At 44.3% G+C, this 23,161-nt stretch overlaps 1 protein-coding gene and 1 long non-coding RNA gene across 3 annotated transcripts; one reads left to right on the top strand and one right to left on the bottom strand.

Annotated features, from left to right (window-relative positions):
• Nucleotides 1-3,750: 3,750 nt before the first annotated feature.
• On the bottom strand, nt 3,751-5,167 carry LOC311595404 (vesicle-associated membrane protein-associated protein A-like). The gene has a single exon (XM_084778056.1). It carries the CDS (start codon nt 5,152-5,154, stop codon nt 4,585-4,587), a length of 570 nt encoding a protein of 189 aa, XP_084634182.1. The 5' UTR covers nt 5,155-5,167; the 3' UTR covers nt 3,751-4,584.
• A 128-nt stretch (nt 5,168-5,295) lies between these two features.
• On the top strand, nt 5,296-22,190 carry LOC311595406. 2 transcript variants are annotated; one of them, XR_014778426.1, is made up of 3 exons: nt 5,296-5,436; nt 10,173-10,266; nt 21,860-22,190. It is a non-coding gene; the product is annotated as an uncharacterized lncRNA (long non-coding RNA). The 2 variants fall into 2 exon arrangements; XR_014778427.1 differs by lacking the exon at nt 21,860-22,190 and adding an exon at nt 18,358-21,047.
• The last annotated feature ends 971 nt before the right edge of the window (nt 22,191-23,161 follow it).

Genomic DNA, 23,161 nt, shown 5'->3' with positions numbered 1-23,161 from the left:
TCTCTCTCTCTCTCTCTCTCTCCTGAATGCCTCTGCTACTTTTATCAATCCTTTTCTCATTCCATCTGACTCAGCACACAAGTGAATTTCTAACTTGAGTATCAAGGATGGTTAGCAAATGAAGTGAGCCTACGTAGAGCGCCCCTGAGCGGTCTTCCGACAGGCTGTGAAAGATGCCCCTCTTTCATCAGAGGGAAGGATTCATTTGATTGGTAGAAAGAAGATTGTAAATAGTATTCATTTCCTGTAAGTGGTTTCCAGGGAGCAACTCCTTCAAAGCTCAGCAGCGGGTCTCTTCCTCTCCCCATTAACTCAGCTGATGGCCCTGGGGGAGGTGTAATGTCAAAGAGGCTGAACAGAATGTGAGCCATTAGAGGGGAAGAGCAGCCTGTGGTGAAGGGCGCATGACTGCCTGTGGACTGGAAGTGTGGGCTCTGCCACCCAGCCTGCAAGGAATTAGTGTGAACTGGATACATCGAATTGCTACTCTGGACCTCAGTTTCCTGAGCTTCAGTAATAATTTCTGAGATGACTTCTGTCTCTTAATTTTCAAGAGGTGAATGTGTGGATTAAAGCTCTCCTTAACTCAGTGAGATTTCTCCTACTGTCTTAGCATAAGCATGCCCCCTTAGATCAGGCAGGAAAGAGATCAGGGACTCTGCTTCCAGAGAGCTCACCTCTCAGGGCTTGATTTCTTGTCTTGGAATTTCCCAAAGTATAGTCTTCCTACGGCCCTTAGTCTAGGCACCAGAACAATTCAGAGTGCTTACCTGGCCATGTGACAGCTCTCTATTTTTTTTTAATTAATTTATTCTTGTTACATCTCAATGATTATCCCATCCCTTGTATCCTCTCATTCTTCCCTCCCTCCCATTTTCCCCTTATTCCCCTCCCCTATGACTGTGTCTGAGGGGGATTTCCTCCCCCTGTCACAGAGCTTCCAGTCCAGTGACAGCTCTCTAAACCATTTAAAGACAGCGACCCGGCTGCAGTTGCCCAAGTTAAACCTTTTGTCTTCCTTGTATTCTATGTAAATCATTTCCAGGCATTTCACCATCTTTTATGCCTTGTGCTGCCTGCTCCTTTGTTTATCAATACCAGTCTTAAAATACAGCCCCCCAACCCAAACTGTATCATTGCTGTGATCTCAGCAGATGGCCCATGGAGTAGCCAGAAAAACACGGTTGATCTCTCAGAGAGAGTCTGCAGCTCCGCCTCATTCTCTGGGGTTTGATGGAATGGTGGGAGTCCTGTTATAAAAAACATGATGGCATCAAGATATGAACTGTCAAGCCAGGAGCAGGGATAGCTGTCTCCCAAACTAGTCAGGTGCTCCTGATAATCATGGCATAAAGTGTGTGTGTGTGTGTGTGTGTGTGTGTGTGTGTGTGTGTCTGTGTGTGTTGGGATAAGATCATTTCATTATTACAAGCAAAAATACTCCCACCTCTAAACTCTTAGCTACTCCTTATATTGAGATTTTTCAGTCTGACTGACAGGAAAAATATGTCACTATTCTAGGAACTAGAAACTGATACTGTTTGTTACCTGTAGGGCAGTTAAAAGCTATGTCTTATTTTTTTCGTAGTGTACTTTATAAAAAGTCTACCTAAAAACAATGATTTTTTGATAGCATTTGATAATAATCAATATAAGAAATATACCTCAACATTAACATCTACACGCCAACTTGGTGCTCTTCTCTCTCTCTCTCTCTCTCTCTCTCTCTCTCTCTCTCTCTCTCTGTGGTCTCACCCAACACTGACCTCAACTCACTATGTAATTGAGGATGATCTTGAACTCGTGATCATCTAGTCTCTACCTTCCAAGTACTGGGATATCAGTCAAGCAGCACCATGCCCAGCAAGGGGGACTCCCTCATATACTCTTAGTAAATAGCTTTATTCATTATTTCAGCCATTTATCAAATCAGTAATGTTTTTCTACCAGAGCAGACAAAAGACCAAGAGATCAGATTTCTATTTCCAGTTCTGTGCCTCCCTATCTGTAAAACACACAAAAAGGTTTCTTCTATTCTGATAAGGACTCAGACCCTCCCCCCACCCCACCCCCAAACCCCCAAGCTGTAAAATAAAGGAGCTAAATAAGGTGTACTCTGGGAGATTTTTCTAAGTTTTTGAAGATTTATATATTATCTGGATTTTTGGGTTTTGGTTTTTTGAGACAGGGTTTCTCTGTGTTATCTTGGCAGTCCTCAACTCATTTTGTAGACCAGGCTGGCCTCGAACTCACAGTGATCCACCTGCCTCTGCCTCCCAAGTGCTGGGATTAAAGGCGTGCGCCATCATACCTGGCTAATATTTTTTTTTAAAGACACAAAATACCAAACGTGATACTTATCTCTAGGGATGCCTTAAGTGGTAAGTGTAGAACCAGTACTTATGAGATAGAAACTTTAGACTGTTTCAATCAACCAGAAACAGCCAGCATAAGTAACAGCAACAGCACCCTCAGTGGCAACTTCCACACACCAGCAAGAGTGTCTATAATAGATACCACAGCATACAATAGCAACACATATAATCTGACAGACTCAAAAAATGTATTTGAAATGAGAAGAAAAGCAAAACGCTTGGAAACATTTCACTCTTCAATCAAATGTGGTCACGGGCCTGGTCTGTTCATTGTACCACATCAAAGCTCAAGAGCCAGTCAGTCCCCCTTCTGACGTGCAGCACATCATCTACAAAACATCTAAAATTCAAGAATGAAAAAGGCACTGGTATTAGGCCAGCCTGTTTAAATTTTTCTTGGTATGGATAAAATAAATGAAGACATAAGGCCAAATGCAAGAAAATATCAGAATGCAGAGAAAGCATTTATAGTGAATGGTGTTTTACATGACTAACAGTTTGAGATGTGAAGAAAAAGTCCTTTTCTTTCGTGGAAATTTGTTTTGAATGTTAAGTCGCGGGGGAAACACCCTATTTTTAATTGTGATTGTGATGAAATATATTATAAAGTAATAAGAAGTATTCGGCTGGCTAATAGGTACTTCAAAACCCAGGAGAACGAGTCTTCCTGGAAAAGACAATGGAAAAACAAAACAAAACAAAAACAAACAAACCAAAAAAAACCTGCCAAAACCAGAGTAATTTAAAGCCAAGGCTGCATGGCACACACAAACTCACTGCATGGCACACACAAACTCACTGCATGGCACACACACAAACTCACTGCATGGCACACACACAAACTAACTGCATGGCACACATACAAACTCACTGCATGGCATACACACAAACTCACTGCATGGCACACATACAAACTAACTGCATGGCACACACACAAACTCACTGCATGGCACACACACAAACTAACTGGATGGCACACATACAAACTCACTGCATGACACACACACAAACTCACTGCATGACACACACACAAACTCACTGCATGGCACACATACAAACTCACTGCATGACACACACACAAACTCACTGTATGGCACACACAAACTCACTGCATGGCACACACAAACTCACTGTGTGGCACACACACACAAGATCATTGCATGGCACACATACAAACTCACTGCATGACACACACACAAACTCACTGTATGGCACACACACAAACTCACTGCATGGCACACACAAACTCACTGTGTGGCACATACACAAGATCATTGCATGGCACACACACAAACTCACTGCATGGCACACACAAACTCACTGTGTGGCGCACACACAAACTCAACACAACTGCAGCAGAATTCTCGGATTTGATTGTTTTGGATTTCTGTAAAAACAAATCAGTAACAGTTATCCAAACTATCAGGGTAGTTTGAGATTCTATCAACCCCCTTTCCTTTCTGATAAATTAAGGAGTTTTATTACAAATCTTGAAGTATATGGGAGGGCTTCAATACAAACAAAAAAAATCATGCAGTACAAATTTTCATTTCCCGCTTTTCTTCTAACCGCCCCAGTGATACAACAGACACAGCAAGCTGCCAAAAAAGAATCTGTTAACATATTTTAAAAGAAAACAAAAGTTAAATACCATGGGGCAGATTTGTAGGAGTGGAAAAACTCAGTCATCAATTCCCAAGAAGGGACAGCGGAAGTTTTGTCATATTAGCATAAGCAGTGAAAGATAACATTTTCCCCCAACTTGAACGCCTCTTGGCACTTCCTGAAACGGCCGGTTAGCAGATTTCAATAAATCATATTTCAAGAGGTAACTCAGCAGGTAAAAACTAAAGGGACTCACAAAATACATATTTACAAGACCGAACAATTCCTAAACTCTTATTAAAACCAAAAGAACACTTGGTGAATTTCACCACGCACAGAATGGGCAACTGGCTTGTGATGAAGTGATAACATGCAATCTGTCTAGTAGCCCAATTGTTTTTTTATTTGATTTGCTTGTTTACTGCATCCTCCAACCACGAGAGATCATTAGGGGCGAAGCTCATGTGATACCATATGCAAAGTTGGTCACCGTGGGCCATATACTTCCAATGAGATGATGAGTAGAGAAATGTGGGTTTTGTTTGGTTTTTCCTGGTCTAAGTTGGGGTAGGGTAGGGAGAATTGATGTTGTGCACACCTCACTCTACAAGACGTATTTCCCTAAAAGGAATCCAATGAAACCTGCTCCAATCACCAGCAGTACAACAGGAAGGGACATGGTGCGACGGTGCTTCAAGTTTGTGCAAGAGGTAGGCTCCGGCTTGTCGGGATGCGCTGCCTTTCTGAGTCTCAAGCCTGTTTCCTGTTTGTCGCTTTCCATTTCAAATACACACCTCAGTTTCGAATCCATTAGTTCACCGGGCTTTGCCGCCTTCCACACAGCCTCCAGATCCGAGGTGTCCGGGGGAGCAAACACTGTCTGCACCATGAACTTGTGCTTGACCTCCTGGCTGGCGTCGTAGTTGAAAGGCTGCAGCATGGCCTCGACCGTCACTGTGCTGCCCGGCTCGATGACGCCGATGTTGGGCCGCACGCAGTAGAGGTGAGGGTTCGTGCTCTTCACCTTAAAGCACACTTTCCTCTCTGACGGGTTGTGCAATTTAAGGTGAGTCCTGACCACCGTGGTGAAGGGGCCTTTGAACTTGAGGACTGCGGGCGGGTCGAGGACTAGGATCTGCGGAGGCTTCGCGGGGGCGCGGGTGGCCGACGCCATGGGGACCGGGAACGAGCGGCGGTTCGCGACTCCAGCTCTCCGCACGCGTCACAACCGCCTTGGCCACGCGCGTCTCCATCCTGGGCATCCTTGGGTCCTGGATTTTAACACAGCTGTGTGGTAATATGCGATTTATAAGATCGTGCTGCGGAGATAAACATGGGTTGTTGAGCTTGACCAGCCTAAGGACTGTAACAACGTAACATCCCTTGTAATGAGTATCTACTTTATCTGAGCCCCGACAACTTGGGGAAAGGAGGGTTCGTACGTATTAAACATGGGGTAAGTGAAGCGCTTGTGAAATTCTACCTTCCTACCCCGACCCTACTCTACACACAGTGATGATAACGACCTTTTTGAAAAAAATCTGAAATTTGTTTTTAAATGTGGAAAAAATAACACACCGAATTGAAAAGTAACGATTCTCAGTATTTTTTAGGCATCTGATTCGGTGGCAATAAGTACATTTGCCCGCCCTTCCACTATTGCAAGGTCACCTCTGCCCTAGATCTCCATGCTAGTTAGTTTTGACATCAACTTGGCATAACAGAGTCCTGCAAAGAGCCTCGAGTGATTGGCCTATGATCATGTCTGTGCGAGATTGTCACCACTGACACCACTGATGGGAGATGTCCCAGGCAGATGGGCCCTGGCTTATAAGAAAGCCAGCTAAACGACTGAGCAATATTCCCCCAATGGCACCTGCCTGGAGATTCCTCAATAATGGACACCAGACCTAGAAGTGTAAGCTGAAAAAAAGCCCTTTCCTCTTAAATTGTTTCTGGTCAGAGTGTTTATTACAGCAACAGAAATCAAATTAGAATCCCGTCTATACAGCCCTTATTAATTGTATGTTCTTGGAGCTTTATATACATTTTCCACTTAAAACCAGGGTCCTCTCAGGGGGCGGAGGCATTGAGACTACAGGAATCTATCAGTTTTCAGACGTGAGATACGTGGACCTCTGGAGCAGCCCAGGAGTCCTTTCAGTCCCCGCCCTGCACTCCTGGGGGATGGAAGAAGCAGGACAGACCTGCCCTTTGGCTGAGTGTGGTCTGCAGGGGAACTCAGCCAGCCCCTTCAGCCTTCACTTCCTCATGTGCAAAGCAGATGACAGACACGCTGGCGACAGTGTTGCGAGGGCTACGAGAAGTGCTACACAAGGAGAAGGCCTTTACGCTGCACACCCACACTTGTTAGCCGTGTGCAGTCCTGGCCAGCAGGCTACAGTCTCCTAGATGGTAAGGTCTGGCTCTTGTCTACAGCTCAGGGGTATCTAGAATGGAGCGGCCATTGGCAATCAGCCAATATTCGTTAATGTGCCGAGGGAGGAGACGCCACCATTTTACAAGACGTTTTTGTTCATTTGTTGTGTGGTGTTATGTATCAAACCCAGGGCATCACACGGTTAGACGAGAGCTCTCCCACTGAGCCCCAGCCCAGGAGAAGGAGCTTAACGTATTCGAGTGGAGAAGGGAAACAGCAAAGCAAAAGCAAATAGAAAACAAAGGCAAGTCTATGTGGCCTGACACACGCTGCTAAGCCTGGCGGGGGTGGGGGTGTGGGGGGGGGGCGGGAATTATTCTCCACATTGGCACATGACCACAGCTCAGGTTCTGCCGTTCACAAAGTGGCACTTGCAGAGAACAGTGTGGCAGAGTGCACCAAACCCTTAAAAGCACCATGATTTCACACAAAATCCCAATTTTGGTTTAAGGAAGTCACACACACACACAGACACACACACACACACACACACACACACACACACACACACACACACACACAAACCATTCAAGAATATGATGGCCAGCGTGGTAGGTTGGGGGTGGGGGAGAAGACAGGATCTGAACCCCAAAACCAGGGTGAGCCTAACCAGAGCCAGAGTTCCCTCTCATTTTTGTACTTTGATTAGGGCAAATGAAAACACGTGTCTGTTTTGAGCTTCCTTCCCCAGCCTGCGTTACAGGCTGACACTACCATCCCTCAGCAGCCAGCCGAAGCCTCACTAGGTTAAGTTTAAGACTAAAGCTACTGTACTTCGTCCTCCCAGAGTAAACAGTAAGGCAGGAGGCACTGCCAGGCAACACTGACAACCAGTTCCCGCCAAACCAGGAGCAAGGTACAGCGGCTCAGCCAAGAGTGACTGCTGCACAAGCTGAGGACTCTATAGAGCAAGGAGAAAGGGAGCACAGTGCAGAGCCGAACAGCCAGATGTGGGCGGAGCATGCCTGTAAATCCCAGCACTTGGGAGCCAAGGGCAGAAGAATTAGGAGTTCAAGGTCATTCTCCGTCACCTAGCTAGTTTGAGGACAGCCTAAGCTACTAGAGATCCTGCCTCCAAACCAGAACAAACCCCAAGACAATAAGGAAACAAGCAAACAAAGAAGCAAGCAAAGAAACAAAGAAAGGAGAAGCATGCAGAAGTACCATTTCCACTTTTCAAAATTGCTACATCTTCTGGCTGACAATTGCTTCATTCTCTTAATGCATTCTTCCTTACCTGTCTCTCGCCTCTCCTACTTGACGGGGGCTCCCCACGCCTTCCATGTAGAGTACATAAATCCACGCAAAAGCCCACGGCACAGCCACAAAATTAGAAATTCATCATAGGCTTCTTTTATCTGGAAACGTGTGGCCTTCTAACAGCCTGGTGCACTGTCACTCCCTCTGAATCCCCTCAGTCCCATCAGAGGGAATCAAAACCGGCTGGATCCCAAGCAAAGCCTAGGCTGGCAAGGTCACAGGCTGGGTTCCCCTTCACGCTCTGTTCTTAAGGGAGAAGTAAGGAGGTAAAACATTGACTGCAGGTGTCCTCTTCCTGGTAGGCATGAGCTTAAAGCACACATTTAATAATAGTGATTGAGAAACTTCGCTTGTTGAGGTTTTGGTTTCAAGTTGATAAAACTTCCACTATAAGCAAAAAAAATAAAATGAAATAAAAAGGAAAAGAAAAGAAAAAGAAAAAAAGCAGAGAAATGTTTTATCTAAAGGAAATGAAAGTTTCAAGGGTGAACAGGTGGATCTATAATTGAGATCAAATGATATTAGGACTTGACCCATTTCTCGCTTGCTGAATCTTCATCGAATGTCGGCTATATTGGCTCTGTTCTCAGAACACTGGTGGAATCTTGTCTCCCAAGGGGTGTAGGGTGAGTCTTTTTGACCCCTACAGCTTTATTATAGTATTATTGACCAATGAAAAGTGTGTACATTATGGCACACAAAGTTTTCATGTATGTATATATTGTAAAGTTGTTGAGTCAGACCAATTAATTAACTCATCACATATTTTGTGATGTTTTAAAAACTTTCTGTGAAGATGGATTCTTGCTATGGAGCCCAGGCCAGCCTTACACTCACATTCCCTACAAGTGTGTGCTGCCCACCCCAGCTTGTAATGCCTTTAGATTTTAAGTTAAATGTAGTCTCTCACACATCTCTTTCTACTTTTTCTGCCCTTGCACTTAAATCTTGCCAATAAAACACTGTCAGTGCCAAGGAGGCTTTCCCTGTATTCTAATCATTTTACAATTTTACAGGCTTTACATAGAGACACATTTATTGCATAAGAGTTGACTTTTGCACATGCGGTGATGTCTAGTTTCCCTCTGTGCATAGCTACTTTCCTAATAAGGAGCCTGCCTTTTCTCCTTTTTTATCTTTGATTCTGCACATGTGTTCATCTGTGTGAGGTTATGCGCATGCACACGGGGGCAGTGCCTGAGCAGAAGGCCAGAGGCGTCTGATACCTCTGGAGCTGAAGTTCGAATATCGTGAACTACCCAGTGTAACTGCTGGGAACTGAACTCATGCCCTCCGCCAGAGCAGTGCATGTTCTTAACTGCTGAGCCATCTCTCCGGCCTCTTGGGGACTATCCTTTCTTCACTGCACGTCCCTGACACCTGTGGCACTTGTGTTAAAGATCAGCTAATGGTAAATTCACAGATTTATTTCCCGGCTCCCTATTCTGCTCCATTGGTCTATATGTCTAATTTTATGCTGGTACCATACTGCTTCGATTGCTGTTGATTTCTAGCGGGTCTTTGAATTAGGCAGTGTGATACTTTCACTTTCTTCTTTTGTCGATTTGTCTTGAATATTCAGGTTCTTTTGGGTTCTATATGAATTTTAGGATTGGTTCCTTTTTTCTGTGGAAATCTCATTAAAATGTTATAGAGATTGCACTAATTATCTAGGTGGCTTTGAGTTGTGTAAGCACATGTAACAAATGTGCTGTATTATTCCATTTATTTGCATCCTGAGTTTCATCATTTCAAAGTTTTATTGTGTGGGTTTATAGATTGTTTATATCCTTGGTTAAATTCAGTCTTAAGGTCTTCGTTGTTGCTGTTTTTCTGTTTCCTTTTCCAAGTGTGCTAAAATAGCATTCGTTTTTGTATTTTGTTTGTTCCTTTTGTGAAGAGTTCAGTTTTAGTTCATAAAAACATACTTCACTCTCACCCACCCACCCCACGCCCACCCCAGACCCCCATTAGTTTATTTAAGTTTGTACTTTGGTGGTGCAGTTCATTTTCTAGAGATAAGATCATGCCTTCTGCAAACAGAAATCTATGTATTTCTATCTTTCCCATTTGCGTTTCTTCTTTTGAAGCCCCATGTCCGTCCCATGGTGGCTCATGTTGGGACTTATGATATACTCTAAGAATAAGTTCTCTTTGAGCAAATCACATGACTTGAGAGATGAAATACACTGCTTGCCTAGGGTTAGTCAGAAGCCCTTCTCCAGCTACTCAAAGGAAGATTTGGGGTGATGTCTCCAGGGGCATGAGGAAAGGATGGCAGTCAGACAAAACATTAACTGTCCTCCACTATGAGCACAACGTCATCCTTCTTTCCCCATACTGTTCTGATCTGTAGATAGTGTGTTAACATCATCAATATCCTGGGTCTGGAGAGATGGCTCCGCAGTTAAGAACCCTTTCCTAGTTGGCCTGTATTCACTTCCCAGCACAGTGATATGGTGACCCACAGCTATCTGTTACTCTAATTACAGAGAATTCAAGAATCTCCTGAACTCCGTGAATCAGGCACTCATGCTGTACACAGATATGTATGCAGACCAAATGCTCAGACACATAAAATACAATGTAAGTATCTAACAAAACTAACGTTGTCAGTATTAAATTCTGCCTTGGCCTAAATACGGCAGAGGTTTCCTCCGCTCTTCTCTGCCTCCTCCTCCTCCTCCATCCTCCGCTCAATATGATTTATACCCAGGAGCAGAGTTTGAGCTAGATGAGCCCATGAGCTCTGTGCAGGAAAGCATTCCTGTCAGTGCACTGGCACAGAGGACTGAAGCACACTGGAAAGGAGCTGAGGGATTTTTTTTTCTCTGTTTTGTGGTTGCCATAGATCTCAGGTCCGCATCTTTTCATCAGAGGTTTAGGACTGCCAAAAGGTAGGATTATTATTGCTGTGATGAAACACCATGACCAAAACAACTTGGGAAGGAAAAGAGTTTATTCAGCTTACGCTTTCATATCACACTGTTCCTCACTGAAGGAAGCCAGGACAGGACCTCAAACAGGGCAGGAACCTAGAGGCAGGAGCTGATGCAGAGGCCATGGAGGACTGCTGCTTACTGTCTTGCTCCTCATGGTTTGCTCAGCCTGTTTTCCCTTTTTTAAATATTTATTTATTTATTGTATATGAGTGCTTTATCTGCAGAAGAGGGCATCAGATCACATTATAGGTGGTTGTGAGCCACCAGGTGGTTGCTGGAAATTGATCTCAAGACCTCTGGAAGTGCAGGCAGAGTTCTTAACCACTGAGCCATCTCCAGCCCCCAGCTCAGCCTGTTTTTTGTTTTTTGTTTTTTTAATAGAAACCAGGTCCACCAGCCCAGGGATGGCCCCACCCACAATGAATTGGGCCCTCCCCCATCCATCACTAATTAAAATGCCCTACAGGTTTGCACGCAGCCTGATCTTATAGAGGCATTTTCTCAATTGAGGTGTCTTCTTCTCTGATGATTCTAGCTTGTGGCAAACTGATATAAAACTATCGAGCACAATTCCCTATTTCTAGGTGATACAGTGGTGAAGTCGTGTAACTTGTGTGTAGAGCTGTGTATCAGCGCTCACTGAGAAGAGAGCAAAGCCTGGGTAGAGGGACAGGACAGATAGGCAGTAGAGAAGGAAGAGCTAAAGAGAAGGCTGAGAGCAAGAAAGTACATAGGTCTAGGGAGAGCCTAGACACACAGGCCTGCAGCAAGAAAGGCCTCAGTTTGTGCCCCCACCCACCCTAGTCCCCAGTTACAGTGCCGACCTTAATCTCTTTAAACTGCAATTTCTTCACCAACAGAACAAAGATAGCAAAGCTTTTGTTGTATTTCAAGTATTAGTAGAAAAGTTAAGTCCCTGGGACTTCAGATATTTCTCAGTGACTTTCCACTGTGGGCCTTTTGACAGATTAACTCTATTGAACCATAATTTCATTGTATCTAAAACAGAAATGGTGAAAAAGCACCCAGATTACAGGGCGTGGTGAGAACCGGGTTAGACAATGCACAAAGAAGGTCAACAATGTCTGGCAAGAGTGAACAGTCAACAGGTTTTAATGGCACAATGGCATATTGACGGCAGTAAATGGATTGGTTATGCTGCTACTGTCTGTGTGGCATGTAGGCCAAGAAGAAATGACACAGGAAGGCGAAGAGGCTGTTTTTCTTGTGGCGAGAATCCATAAGACAAGAGTCTTCAGAGTAGGACATGTGCTGTTTCAAAACCAACCATCAAGTTGGACATTATGAGGCGTACATTAACCCATGCACTTGAGAGTTCAAGTCAAATGGATCTTAGTGAGTTCAAGGCCACGCTTGTCTACTTAGAAAGTTCTAGGCCAGCCAGAGCTACACACTGAGAAAGCACTTGGGAGGCAGAGGCACTTCAGTGACAGTCTGCATCTTTAACTGTGGGCCAAAATAAACCCATCTTCCCTAAGTTGCTCTTGCAAGTGATTTTGTCCCAGGAATGAGAAAAATGAGTACAGTGGTGTTCTTAAGAGAACAATCTATGGGGCCAGTAAGACGGCTCAGTGGAAAGGGAGCTTGTTGTCAGGCTTAATCATCTGGGTCCAAACCCTGGAACCAATATGGCAGGAGAGAACTGACTTCCACAGGTTGTCTTCTGGACTCTGTATGTGCACACATGCATGCACATATGCACACATAAGATTAATTAATTAATTTGTGTAATAATAAATTTATAGGGAGGCCATGGGATCACAAAGCATCAAACTGAGTTGTGGCTCTGCCCCTAACTGTGTGAGCTCTGCAGATGATTTCCTCAGCCTTGATTTCCACCAAGTGCAAGGCCATCTAAAGTATACCTGAAAACAAACAAAATGAAGACACAAGAGTAAGCGCTCAGTAGGTGCACACTGTCCCTGGTACCCCTGTGAGTCAAGGTCAGCAACTGTTGACAGCTTCCTGTTTTCATCATAGAGATGCAGTAGCTCTCTTCCGCTCTTAACCACTAGACCAACAGCAAAATAAAAACCTGAGGACAGGTCATGGTCCATCCCTTGGGAGCCACATTTCCCTTCAGTAACATGAATGTTCCCACGATTCCCTCCAGGGATGAGAGGCTCCACACACAAGGTTCTGAAGGCCCAAATGCAGTCCATATTGCCAAGCTGTTACACTCACCATCTCCTATGACCCAGACTCTCTGTGCCTGGCCTCCCACTTCCTGAGCCTCTCCTTGGCTTTCTGCCCAGAACTTTCCCCCATCCTGTCTCGCCTCACCTTAATCTCTATGATCTGTTTTTCCCAGAAACTTTTAGGCACCACTGTTAATAATCTCTGACGAGTGCTTCAAATTTCTACCATAAAGCTGTGGTAAGCATGCAAGGGGTTTTCTTCACAAGGTTTCACGCAGCTCATGGGATCTGGCACTGAACTGGCAAAGGTCAGATGCTAAACAAGTATAGACTGTTGAAAAGCACTTATTATAAAATACATTTGCTAGAGCAGAACACTGAGCTACCAACACTTCCTCAGCTGAGCCCCAGCCCTAACCTTGTTGTTAAACTACAGGGAGTTTCCTGAGCACTGTTGAGAACCCCCACAGGTTCTTTCTCCTCACCATGCTTCCTCCAAAACCTGTGTTCAGCGCCTACCTGAGGGCCCCAAATGCAAACATCACTTACAGGGGTCGTGTCTGGGCGATGCCACCCAATGGCCACGCTCAAGCCATCTGCCTTCCCAGAGGCTGTCCCCAACAGGAAAGGACCCATCCTGGCTTTTGCTTTCTTTCCTGCATCCATGAAGACAGAAGTAACAAAGGATTCTGCAAAGGACAATTAGCTTGCTGGGAGCCAGAGCCGATAGATAGCTTCCGAGCTTCATAGCAACAGTTATTAAGACTGTCTTACCCTTAACCAATGTTTATTCATGCTAGGTCTGGAAAGATACTTTGGTCAAACATGCTGAAAAGAAAACCAATCTCTAGACAATGTATTTCCCCCTTTTCTTTCCTCTTTCTTCTCCTTCCCTCTTTCTCCTCCTTTTTGTTTTATACATGTATCTAAGAGCCAGAGCAGGAAGGGAAACAATAGGCAAGGAAGCTGGAACATCAAAGAATTTACCCTGTCTTAGTCTGACCAGTTGCTGTAATGAAATCCCAGTCTGGGAGGCTTAAACAACAGAGCTTCCCTTTCTCACATTTCTGAAGGCTAAAAAAGAATCAAGTCAGCAGTCAGCTGGCTGAGCTTCTGATGGGCGCATTCCTCCTGCCTACTTTCCACTTGATGCTCACATAAGCTTCATAATGAAGGGGGTTTTTCGATGCCTCATCTTATAGGATACTAACCCAAATGGATCTAGGCCCCATCCTTATGACCTCATTTTATAATAATTCCTTCCATATTGGCCCCATTTCCAAGTGCAGTCTTACCAGGGGTTGGGAACTTCAACCTAGGAAGTTTTGGGTGTTGGTGGGCAGAACTGTTCAGCCTATAGCTCAAGAGTCAATGATCTTTTGGTTTTGTTTTCTTTTGTTTTGGAGACAGGGCTTCTCTGTGTAGCACTGGCTGTCCTGGAATCACTCTGTAAACCAGGCTGGCCTCGAACTCACAAAGATCTGCCTGATTCCTGATTCTCCCTCCTGAGTGCTGAGAGTAAAGGTGTATGGTGCTACACCCAGCTAAGAGTCAGTGATCTTAAGGATTCTTTGTTTTCTATTTAAATAAGATTCAAACACTGGAAAAATTATCTATATCTACCTATATATATTTATATATACACATTTTATACCTGTAATATTTTGCCTTTTGTCTAATATTTATACTAATAAAATCACAGGAGGTATAAACAGGTTTAAAAAAAAACCTGCTTGCACAGCAAGGTAAGTTTATTTTCTGAACTATATACAGAATATCTATTTACAAGCCTGATTCCACAACTAAACCACTAGCTCTTTAGAAATCTCTGTTTCTGTCATTCTACCCAGCTAGTCTCCCTTTGTCTTGAGCTCCTCCAAACCCAAGAAGGCCCCTTCCCTCTCTTGCCCTGTGTCCTGCCAGCTGTTCCTCTGTTGTCCCTGCAAGCCCAGAGACCAAATGCCCATCCCTCACCAGAGCTCCCTCCATAGGGCTCTACTCCAAGCCAAAAGAGAGCGCTCTACCCAAGGTCCGACTGCCCCTTCCCTACACCCTTGATAGGTTGAAGCCTGTCACCATCTTGGCGGGCAGTAGGAGCCGACCCATTTCACTTTCACTGTGGGGCCGCTGGAGGCCACCTAGCTGACTTTGCCTCAGGTCATAGAGCAAAGACCACAAGACCTCCATACAAGAAACTTGCTTTAAAATAGGCAGGAACTTTCCTTTTTTTTTAGCATTCCTGTCTAGAGAGGTTTTCAGAGGCACACCCAAACTGCATCTCTTCAGGACACACCTAACTGCATCTGGCAATATCTATTTTAGACTCTTATATTTTGCTAACAATTAGGTTTTCTATGTGCAATAATCAAATACGTCATAACATATGCCTATTTGAAAATTCATACACTACTAGGGGTTTACATCGGGGAGACACTTTCTTCAGTGTCGTAGCCACTGGTAGGGCTTATAAGCGAGACTCCACCCATAAGCCTCTAGGATACCCTAATGAAACTGGATCCAAAAACAAAAATCATGAAAATGAAAGGGGGGCTGTTTTGGGAAGAAAGAGATCAGAATGACTGAGTGGGGAGGAAGATAAGAGAGGGGTGAATATGAATAATAAACATTACTTACATGTATGAAAATAACTTCCCTCATTATATATAATATATGATAATGAGAGCATATCAAGTGAAAATTCACATACACATCTAGCAAGCAGAGGAAGAAAAACCCATCCTTGAGAAGAAGCAAGCTGATGCACTGACTTGTAATAAGGACCAAGACTGTACTGCTCAGTGGAACAGGCAAGTGGTTGACCACTGTAATGAACCATGTGTGTCAATCAGGAGGAATTACATATGCATCCACACATGCATGTGTTTGAAGTGTCAGGAAGGAACATGTGGGCAAACTGATCAGAGTGGTGGCAGGGCCTGGTAGTTTGGCACTGAGAATGGTGGGCACTTCTGACAACCTTCTCTGCTGCAATTCCTCTTGAAAGAAAGAGCATGTGTGAACACGAGGAAAGGAGTATGGAGGTTGCCCCGGGAAGATATAAAAGAGCTACATGTACATATATTTTCTACCCAGAAAGACAAAGAGAAACATTTTTTGTTGATAAACTCATAGCTGCAGCTCATAGCTGGGCTCATGGCTGGATGAGCCCACCACCACAGCACTGCATGGCTGGATGCACTACTGTAGCACTGCATGACTGACCCCATCACTGCAGTACTGCATGGCTGAGCCCACCACCACAGCACTGTGTGGCTGAATGCACTACTGTAGCACTGCATGGCTGACCCCATCACTGCAGTACTGCATGGCTGACCCCATCACTGCAGTACTGCACAGCTGAGCCCGTCATTGCAGTACTGCATGGCTGGATGTACTACTGCAGTACTGCATAACTGGGCCCAGCACTGCAGTCCTGCATGGCTGAGCCCATCATTGCAGTACTGCATGGCTGGATGTTCTACTGCAGTACTGCATAACTGGGCCCAGCATTGCAGTCCTGCATGACTGAGCCCACCACCACAGCACTGCATGGCTGGATGCACTACTGCAGCACTGCATGGCTGAGCCCAGCACTGCAGTACAAAATGGCTGAGCCCATCATTGCAGTACTGCATGGCTGAATGCACTACTGCAGCACTGCATGACTGAGCCCAGCACTGCAGTACAAAATGGCTGAGCCCAGCTAGGACCTGTGTGCAATCCATTCCTAGAAGAACAGTTTTGAGCAGACAGAATTGTTTTAAAGAAATCACTGGGAAATCAATACTTATTAAAGTCTGGATCAGTTCAAAAATTGACTTTGTTTCTCAGGCTTCTCGTTCATTCCTCCTGTTAGAACCAACACCACTTTCTGATTCTGAGATATAACTGACCATGGAGTTAGAAGATCAAAGTGGCCAAGAGGCAAAATGGTGTCATGTGCTTTTTGGTACAGCAATGCTGGGCAAGTCACAGGAAGGAGCTTTAGTCAATTTGGTGAAATTGCTCAAAAACATGGAAGAACAGATCTGCCAGGGAAAAGGAAAATTCAAGGCACAGTAAATGTGAATAGGGACCATACAAAAGAGAAATAAAAATTATGCACTCCCAAAGAAAAATTCAAATTATTATCCTAGTAACCGAATACTACCATAACAGCAAAATTAAGAATTGTAGGTAGAGCCGGGCGTGGTGGCGCAAGCCAGTAATCCCAGCACTCGGGAGGCAGAGACAGGCGGATTGCTGTGAGTTCGAGGCCAGCCTGGTCTACGAAGTGAGTCCAGGACAGCCAAGGCTACACAGAGAGACCTTGTCTGGAAAAACCAAAAAAAAAAAAAAAAAAAGAATTGTAGGTAGAGCTGGAGAGATGGCTCAGTGGTTCAGAGCATTGACTGCTTTTACAAAGGACCCAGGTTTGATTCCCAGCATTCACACGGCAGCTCATAACTGTAAACTCCAGCTCCAGGGGATTTGGTACACTCACATGCATGCAAACAAAACATCAATGCACCTAAAGCAAAAAAAATAAATCATTAAAAAGAGAAGAATTGCAGGTAATTATTGATATCCTAGATTTATCCGGGTAGATCCTTTGTTTTGGTGCTAGGAATTGAACCTAGAGCTTTGCACACGGTAACCACATGCTCTACCACCGACTGACACCCCTAGCTCCAAATACATTTTTAACTAGTCAGCAGGAAGAATAATACCCATGTTTCAAGAAAACACAAAATCCTTCGAGCCTGCTTGACTAATCCTTTTAAAAGATTGGCTTTTTAACTTGTTAACAATATGAAGTGATGCTGGGCGTGGTGGCACACGCCTTTAATCCCAGCACTCGGGAGGCAGAGGCAGGTGAATCGTGGTGAGTTCGAGGCCAGCCTGATCTACAAAGGTGAGTCTAGGACAGCCAAGGCTACACAGAGAAACCCTGTCTCGAAAAACAAAACAAAACAAAACATGAAGTGAAGATTAAAAGGCACTTGGTGCTCAGAACTAGGGCATAAAGAATACTTCCTGAAAGTCATGGTGCTAACAGTCATGGATGCCTGATGTCCATCACCACACCCAATCCCCAGGGGGCTGGCTATTTGCTGTGGTTTCTAGCAACTGTCATGCTAAGAAATAAGTACTGAGTTCAGCGTTATGCCCTTCTTTCAAGAGAAGCCTACCTTGGTACATCTGCCTTCATCATTCATTCCACAGAAGGAAAGTAAGAACAGGGGGAAAGTAGAGATGAAGTTAGGAGCGGGCTTTCCTTACGAGGAACTTGAGAATGGGCAGCAACTGTATTTACCAACCCCTTTCTAAATGGCATCCAATTTAGCAGGAACAGCAACTCAGTGAGTCGCTTGTCATTATTCTGTCTCCCCAGTATGAAAACAGGAAGCTCCTGCCTCAAGCCCTCCGTTGCTATGTTGGGATGACATGCGGGAGGGGTGCTGTCGGTGGGGAGGGTGTTCAAATCCCAGACTGGCTTCTAACCTCGCTTCTATCGGGGTCAACCTAATTTCACACATGGCCTATATACCCTGGTGCTCAAGTTAATTTGTAAGATTGCCCTACATTTCCTTTAGAGGGCAACTATTTGAAGACACCTCGTCATCAGGGCACAAACATCTTTTCTAAGCGAGGCCTGTTTCTGCTAATTAAGGAAGATGGGATGCAGGAAGAAGCCAGGAGGGCAGACTCTGACTCACTCTGTGGTTTCATCTCTGCAAATGGACCACGGGGCTTCAAAGGAAGAAAGAAGATAAAAAAGGCTGGCATCGCTGTTGGGCTTGTTGGGAAACATCTGAACATGGATCCTGTCTGACCCAGAAACAAGGTTTCCACAAGCAAAATGTGCTCACTCATCTAAAACAAGGCTTTCTCTTCCCTCTCCCAAAGTGTCCCCGAGCCACAAAAATCTCAACTCTTCCAAAATACCTCCTCCCCTTGGCAGAAAAGGACCAGAGCTGTCTAATTTTGGGTCTAACAGTTGGCATGCAATTAAAACTATATTTATATGGGCCTTGGAGGAGAATAATTTATTTATGACTAAATTAAGATCATTGCAATACAAACAGGCTCCCACAGATCAGGAATTAGCGCTGCTCCCCCCAGGGACCGTGAGAACTCTGCCGTCTTTTACAACACCGGAGCTTATTGTCTTAAAAACAAGCAAAACACCGGGCACTTCTACTGTCGGCAGCATTTTAGTATCCGGCTAATGATTCAGGCAGGTTTTGTTTTTGAATTTTTTTTTCTTCCCTGAAAAGCCACAAAATTATACTGATGCTAAAGTTCAGACTGAAGAGTATTTTTGCTTCTGTTTGTTTTGGGGTTTGGGTTTTTTCTTTTTCTTTTCTTTTTTTTTTTTTTTTGCCAGAGACGTAGACAGGAGTAGATGATGAGTCTACATTATTGTTTATTTTGTGTCATAGATTTTCTAAAATAGGGTAAAGCATGCTTTATGTTTAAATGAGGAATGTTCATAGTAAGGCCTTGTTATCCTGTGAGAACAGGGCTGGGCCCATATTCCTCTCCGCTGACTCAGCACTACCTTAAAGTTCTCTCATGGTTTCTCGGCCTAATCAGAGTATTTCTCCATCCCCAACACAGTGACTTTTTACAAAGGGAATAAAATGTACAAAAATATGTGCTGCTTCCAACTATTAAGAAAACTTATCTCAGCCGGGCATGGTGCACATCTGTAATCCCAGCACAGAAGCAAGGGCACGCGGATCAATGTGAGTTCGAGGCCAACCTGGTCTACAGTGCTAGCTAGCTCCAGGACAGCCAGGGCTACACACACACACATACACACACACACACACACACACACACACACACACACACACAAAGCTCTGTTTTGGAAAACAAACAACAACAATCCAAAGCAATAACACCAACAAAACCATTTCTCCTGTAACCTCGGTGGACATCATGTTGTTCCCTTCAGCTTATTTTTATGTTACGCTGTTGTAAAAACTCTACATCCTACAACCACAATTTAGTCTTGTACCTTTCTACTCTGCATTCTGTTATCCTCAAGTTCAATGCTTTCATACCTATTATCGCGCTCTCTGGGTAATTCTGTGTCTTCTGTTATTGGTCCACTCAGTATCATCAATGGGTCCTGGCATGGATACTTACACATAATCTCTAAAACAAGTAATGCCACCATCAACCCACTTGGCATGAGGAGCAATGGATAGCGGTACAGACCCTTTAGCATCCATCCTAAATGTGCATCCAGGTATACTTAACCCAGGCTTCTCATCATTACAGCACCCAGGTGGGCTCCACGCTGTGTAAGATACACTTGTTCATTGGTTTGTGTATTGCTGAGGGAATATCTAAGTCAATGTAAAAGGGATTCCCTAAATGCATGACTAATGACTTTTGGGAGTGTAAAAATCCTGGATCTCTTTCCTTTTCCTCTTGCTCTCTCTCCTTCTCCCTCCCCTCCCTCTCTCCTTCTCTCTGGGGCACCCCTCCCCTTTCCTGCTCTCCCCATACTTCTATAATAAACTTCTCCATATCATTAAGAAAAAACAAATAAACTGGATCTCTAAAAATTTTAGACTCTTCTAGAAGGAAAGACTCCTATAGGCAGTAGGTGGTAGATTGCCCAGGCTTGGAGACCACATGGTGACCACCAGAACTACTGAAGTCACTGCTGTACTGTGGAAGCCACCGCAGACAACAGGTACATGAATGACATGGCTATAGAGCCACAGAAATGACCATGTGAGCTAGTCTGTTGGCCACTTCCACACAAAGAAGTTTTACCAAGGGCGATCAAAGGAAACAAAATATAATTTACTGAGGTTTCAAATAAAGTTAATATTTTTCTATTTAAAAACCACCCTCTCCCTCCTTTTCTGTATGTGTGTGTCCCTGTTTTGTTTGTTTGTTTGTTTGTTTGTAATGTACTGTTGTTTTGAGACAAAGTCTCACTATGCAGTCCTGGCTGACCTAAAACTCCACAAAGACAAGGCTGGCCCCCAACATGCATAGACCTGTCTACTTCTGGGATTCAAGGTCTGTGCTACCACACTTCACTTGAGAATATTTCCTTAGTGTAGAGAGTGGAAGCCCTGAGTGTGTTAAGGTGTGTGTGTGTGTGTGTGTGTGTGTGTGTGTGTGTGTGTGTGTGTGCGCGCGCGCGCGCGCGCGTGTGTACGCTGGTGATATGAGCCAGCCATATTTAAGGGCGATACCCTTATACCCATGGGAAGATGGCAAAGCCTCCCCCACCCTCCATTTGGCTCAGAGGGACAGCAAACCCTTCCTCTGGTTTGTGTACAGATGTTGACAGTGTGTGTAGAAAACATCTGTCATAGCCTTCTCCTCCAGGGTATTTACAGCTTGAAGACAGCTGCTTTAGAGATTGCTCTTACTGAGATAATCTGAGCCTGCCTTCTTGATGCAGCTGTATGACACTGTGATGGCTAGTTTTATGTCAACTTGACATATGTCCTCCCCTGAGAGGAGAGAACCTAAATTAAGAAAATGCTTCCAGCCTGGTGTGGTGGCACACGCCTTTAATCCCAGCACTCCGGAGGCAGAGACAGGTGGATCTCTTTGAGTTTGAGGCCAGCCTGGTCTATAAAGTGAGTCCAGGAGAGGCAGGGCTACAGGAGAAACACTGTCTTGTGATGCCTTCTTTGGAGAAGCAAAACATTAACTTTTGCAAAATTTGAACAGCTGAGCGCCAGCATACTGCAGGCGGTTACTCGTGCCATCAAGGGAACCTTTTCTGTCTAGGAGAAGAATGAAGATTCTCTGCCTTGCCTGATGTACCCCATGTTCCCCCCACCTCCCCCACCCCCCACCCCCCACCCCCCCACCTCCGCAGCTGATGCTTCCCTGACCTCAAGGTCATTCCTCCTCCACAGACCTGTCTGCATACCTGAGACCTGGACAGAACCTGCCTGCAGAGGAGCGGAAAAGCAAGTGCTCAGAAACACATATGCAGCATCTTCTAGAAAGAGCTGAGGCCCCTTGAGCTTCAGCTCTGGGGCAAGAGAACCTCAGCCTTAGGCTTTGCAGCTTAACTAGTGCCACCCTCCCCCCCCCTTTTTTTTTTAGAAAAAGCACTATCTGAAAAGATGAACAGTTGCAGCCAATTAGAGAAAACAGAGAAGAAACTGTGATAAACATGCAGTTCAGAAAGCCTTCCTGATCAAGTCACGTACTAAGAAATAAACAGGCATCATTCAAATAACTGAGAAGTCATTATTTTGTCCACTTTCAAACAGATCCTTAAACTCCAAAATTCAATAGAGTATGGCAAGATCATTTTAAGAGATGAGGCTCCATGTACCCTGGAAATCTGAGGAATGGCAATGTAGCCACTTGCCCCAGTTCCCAAAGATTCTCTTTAAATAAACCACATCCACTTCTTATCTATTGAGTGTCATTTCTGTGAGATAAAAGCTGTAAACACAATTGTACCAGAATTCTACCTTATTCTGAGAGTTGTTGACTGTGAAGTTTCCATCATCAGAGAGTGAGGAAACAACATTTCAGCAGTGGCCACGTCAAAATAATAGGATTGAAATGGTGCTGATTCTTCTCATATATACACATATGCATACACACACACACACACACACACACACACACACACACACACGTACACATGAGTGTGTCTACTATGTCTATGATAACCCCTTTTAAAAAGAGAACAACTTACTTCCAAACAATATGCCCACATATAGATAGAATTCATTTATTATTACCCCTTAATTGTATATTTATAGTTAATTAAGTACAGGGTAGTTTTTAAAATGAGTCTATTTGATATACTTCTCATGAAGTTGACCACAGTACTTAGTGCACAATACTTACTAACCAACGATGCTATAAATACTCCCAAAAGCCCAAGGATTCTTGGAAATACTTAAGAATAAAACATGCTCATTCTCTGAAGAGATGTGGCCACTGTGTACAATGATGCTTGGTTTTCTGTGAGGGAGAAGCAGGAATCGGTGAAAGCTAAAGGGAATTCACCGTCTTACAGAGAAGGAAAACACACATGCACACAGTGGCTAGTGTTTGCTGAAAATCCCAGTTCAGCTGTGTCTCCCATTTCTCAATAAAACCCAAATGACCAAAAATATCATCTGGGTATGTTTATGTAACCAGTTCTTTCCTTGGCTAAAAATAAATTTAAAAGTCATGGCCATTGAATTTTCTAACAAAATAAATCAGAACAAAAGAGGTTACATTCAAGCACTTGCAATGTTAAATGTCGGTGTCCACTGTCAATGCTAACAAAAATACCATAGGCCAGATAGCCTGGGCAAACAAAATATATTTCTCATGTGTTCTGCAGCCTGGAGGTCGAGGCACTGATGAAATGGTAAGTCCTGAGGACCCATGACTTAG

This window comes from Acomys minous, assembly GCF_964271855.1.
Source record: "Acomys minous genome assembly, chromosome: 4".
In the NCBI taxonomy this organism is placed as follows: Eukaryota; Metazoa; Chordata; class Mammalia; order Rodentia; family Muridae; genus Acomys; species Acomys minous.
Note: the sequence above shows the minus strand (reverse complement) of the source record. Positions and strands in the feature narration are given on the sequence as shown.

What these genes read in the sequence shown, in the direction of transcription:
- LOC311595404 (XM_084778056.1), bottom strand. Translation starts at nt 5,154, where the DNA reads ATGGCGTCGGCCACCCGCGCCCCCGCGAAGCCTCCGCAGATCCTAGTC.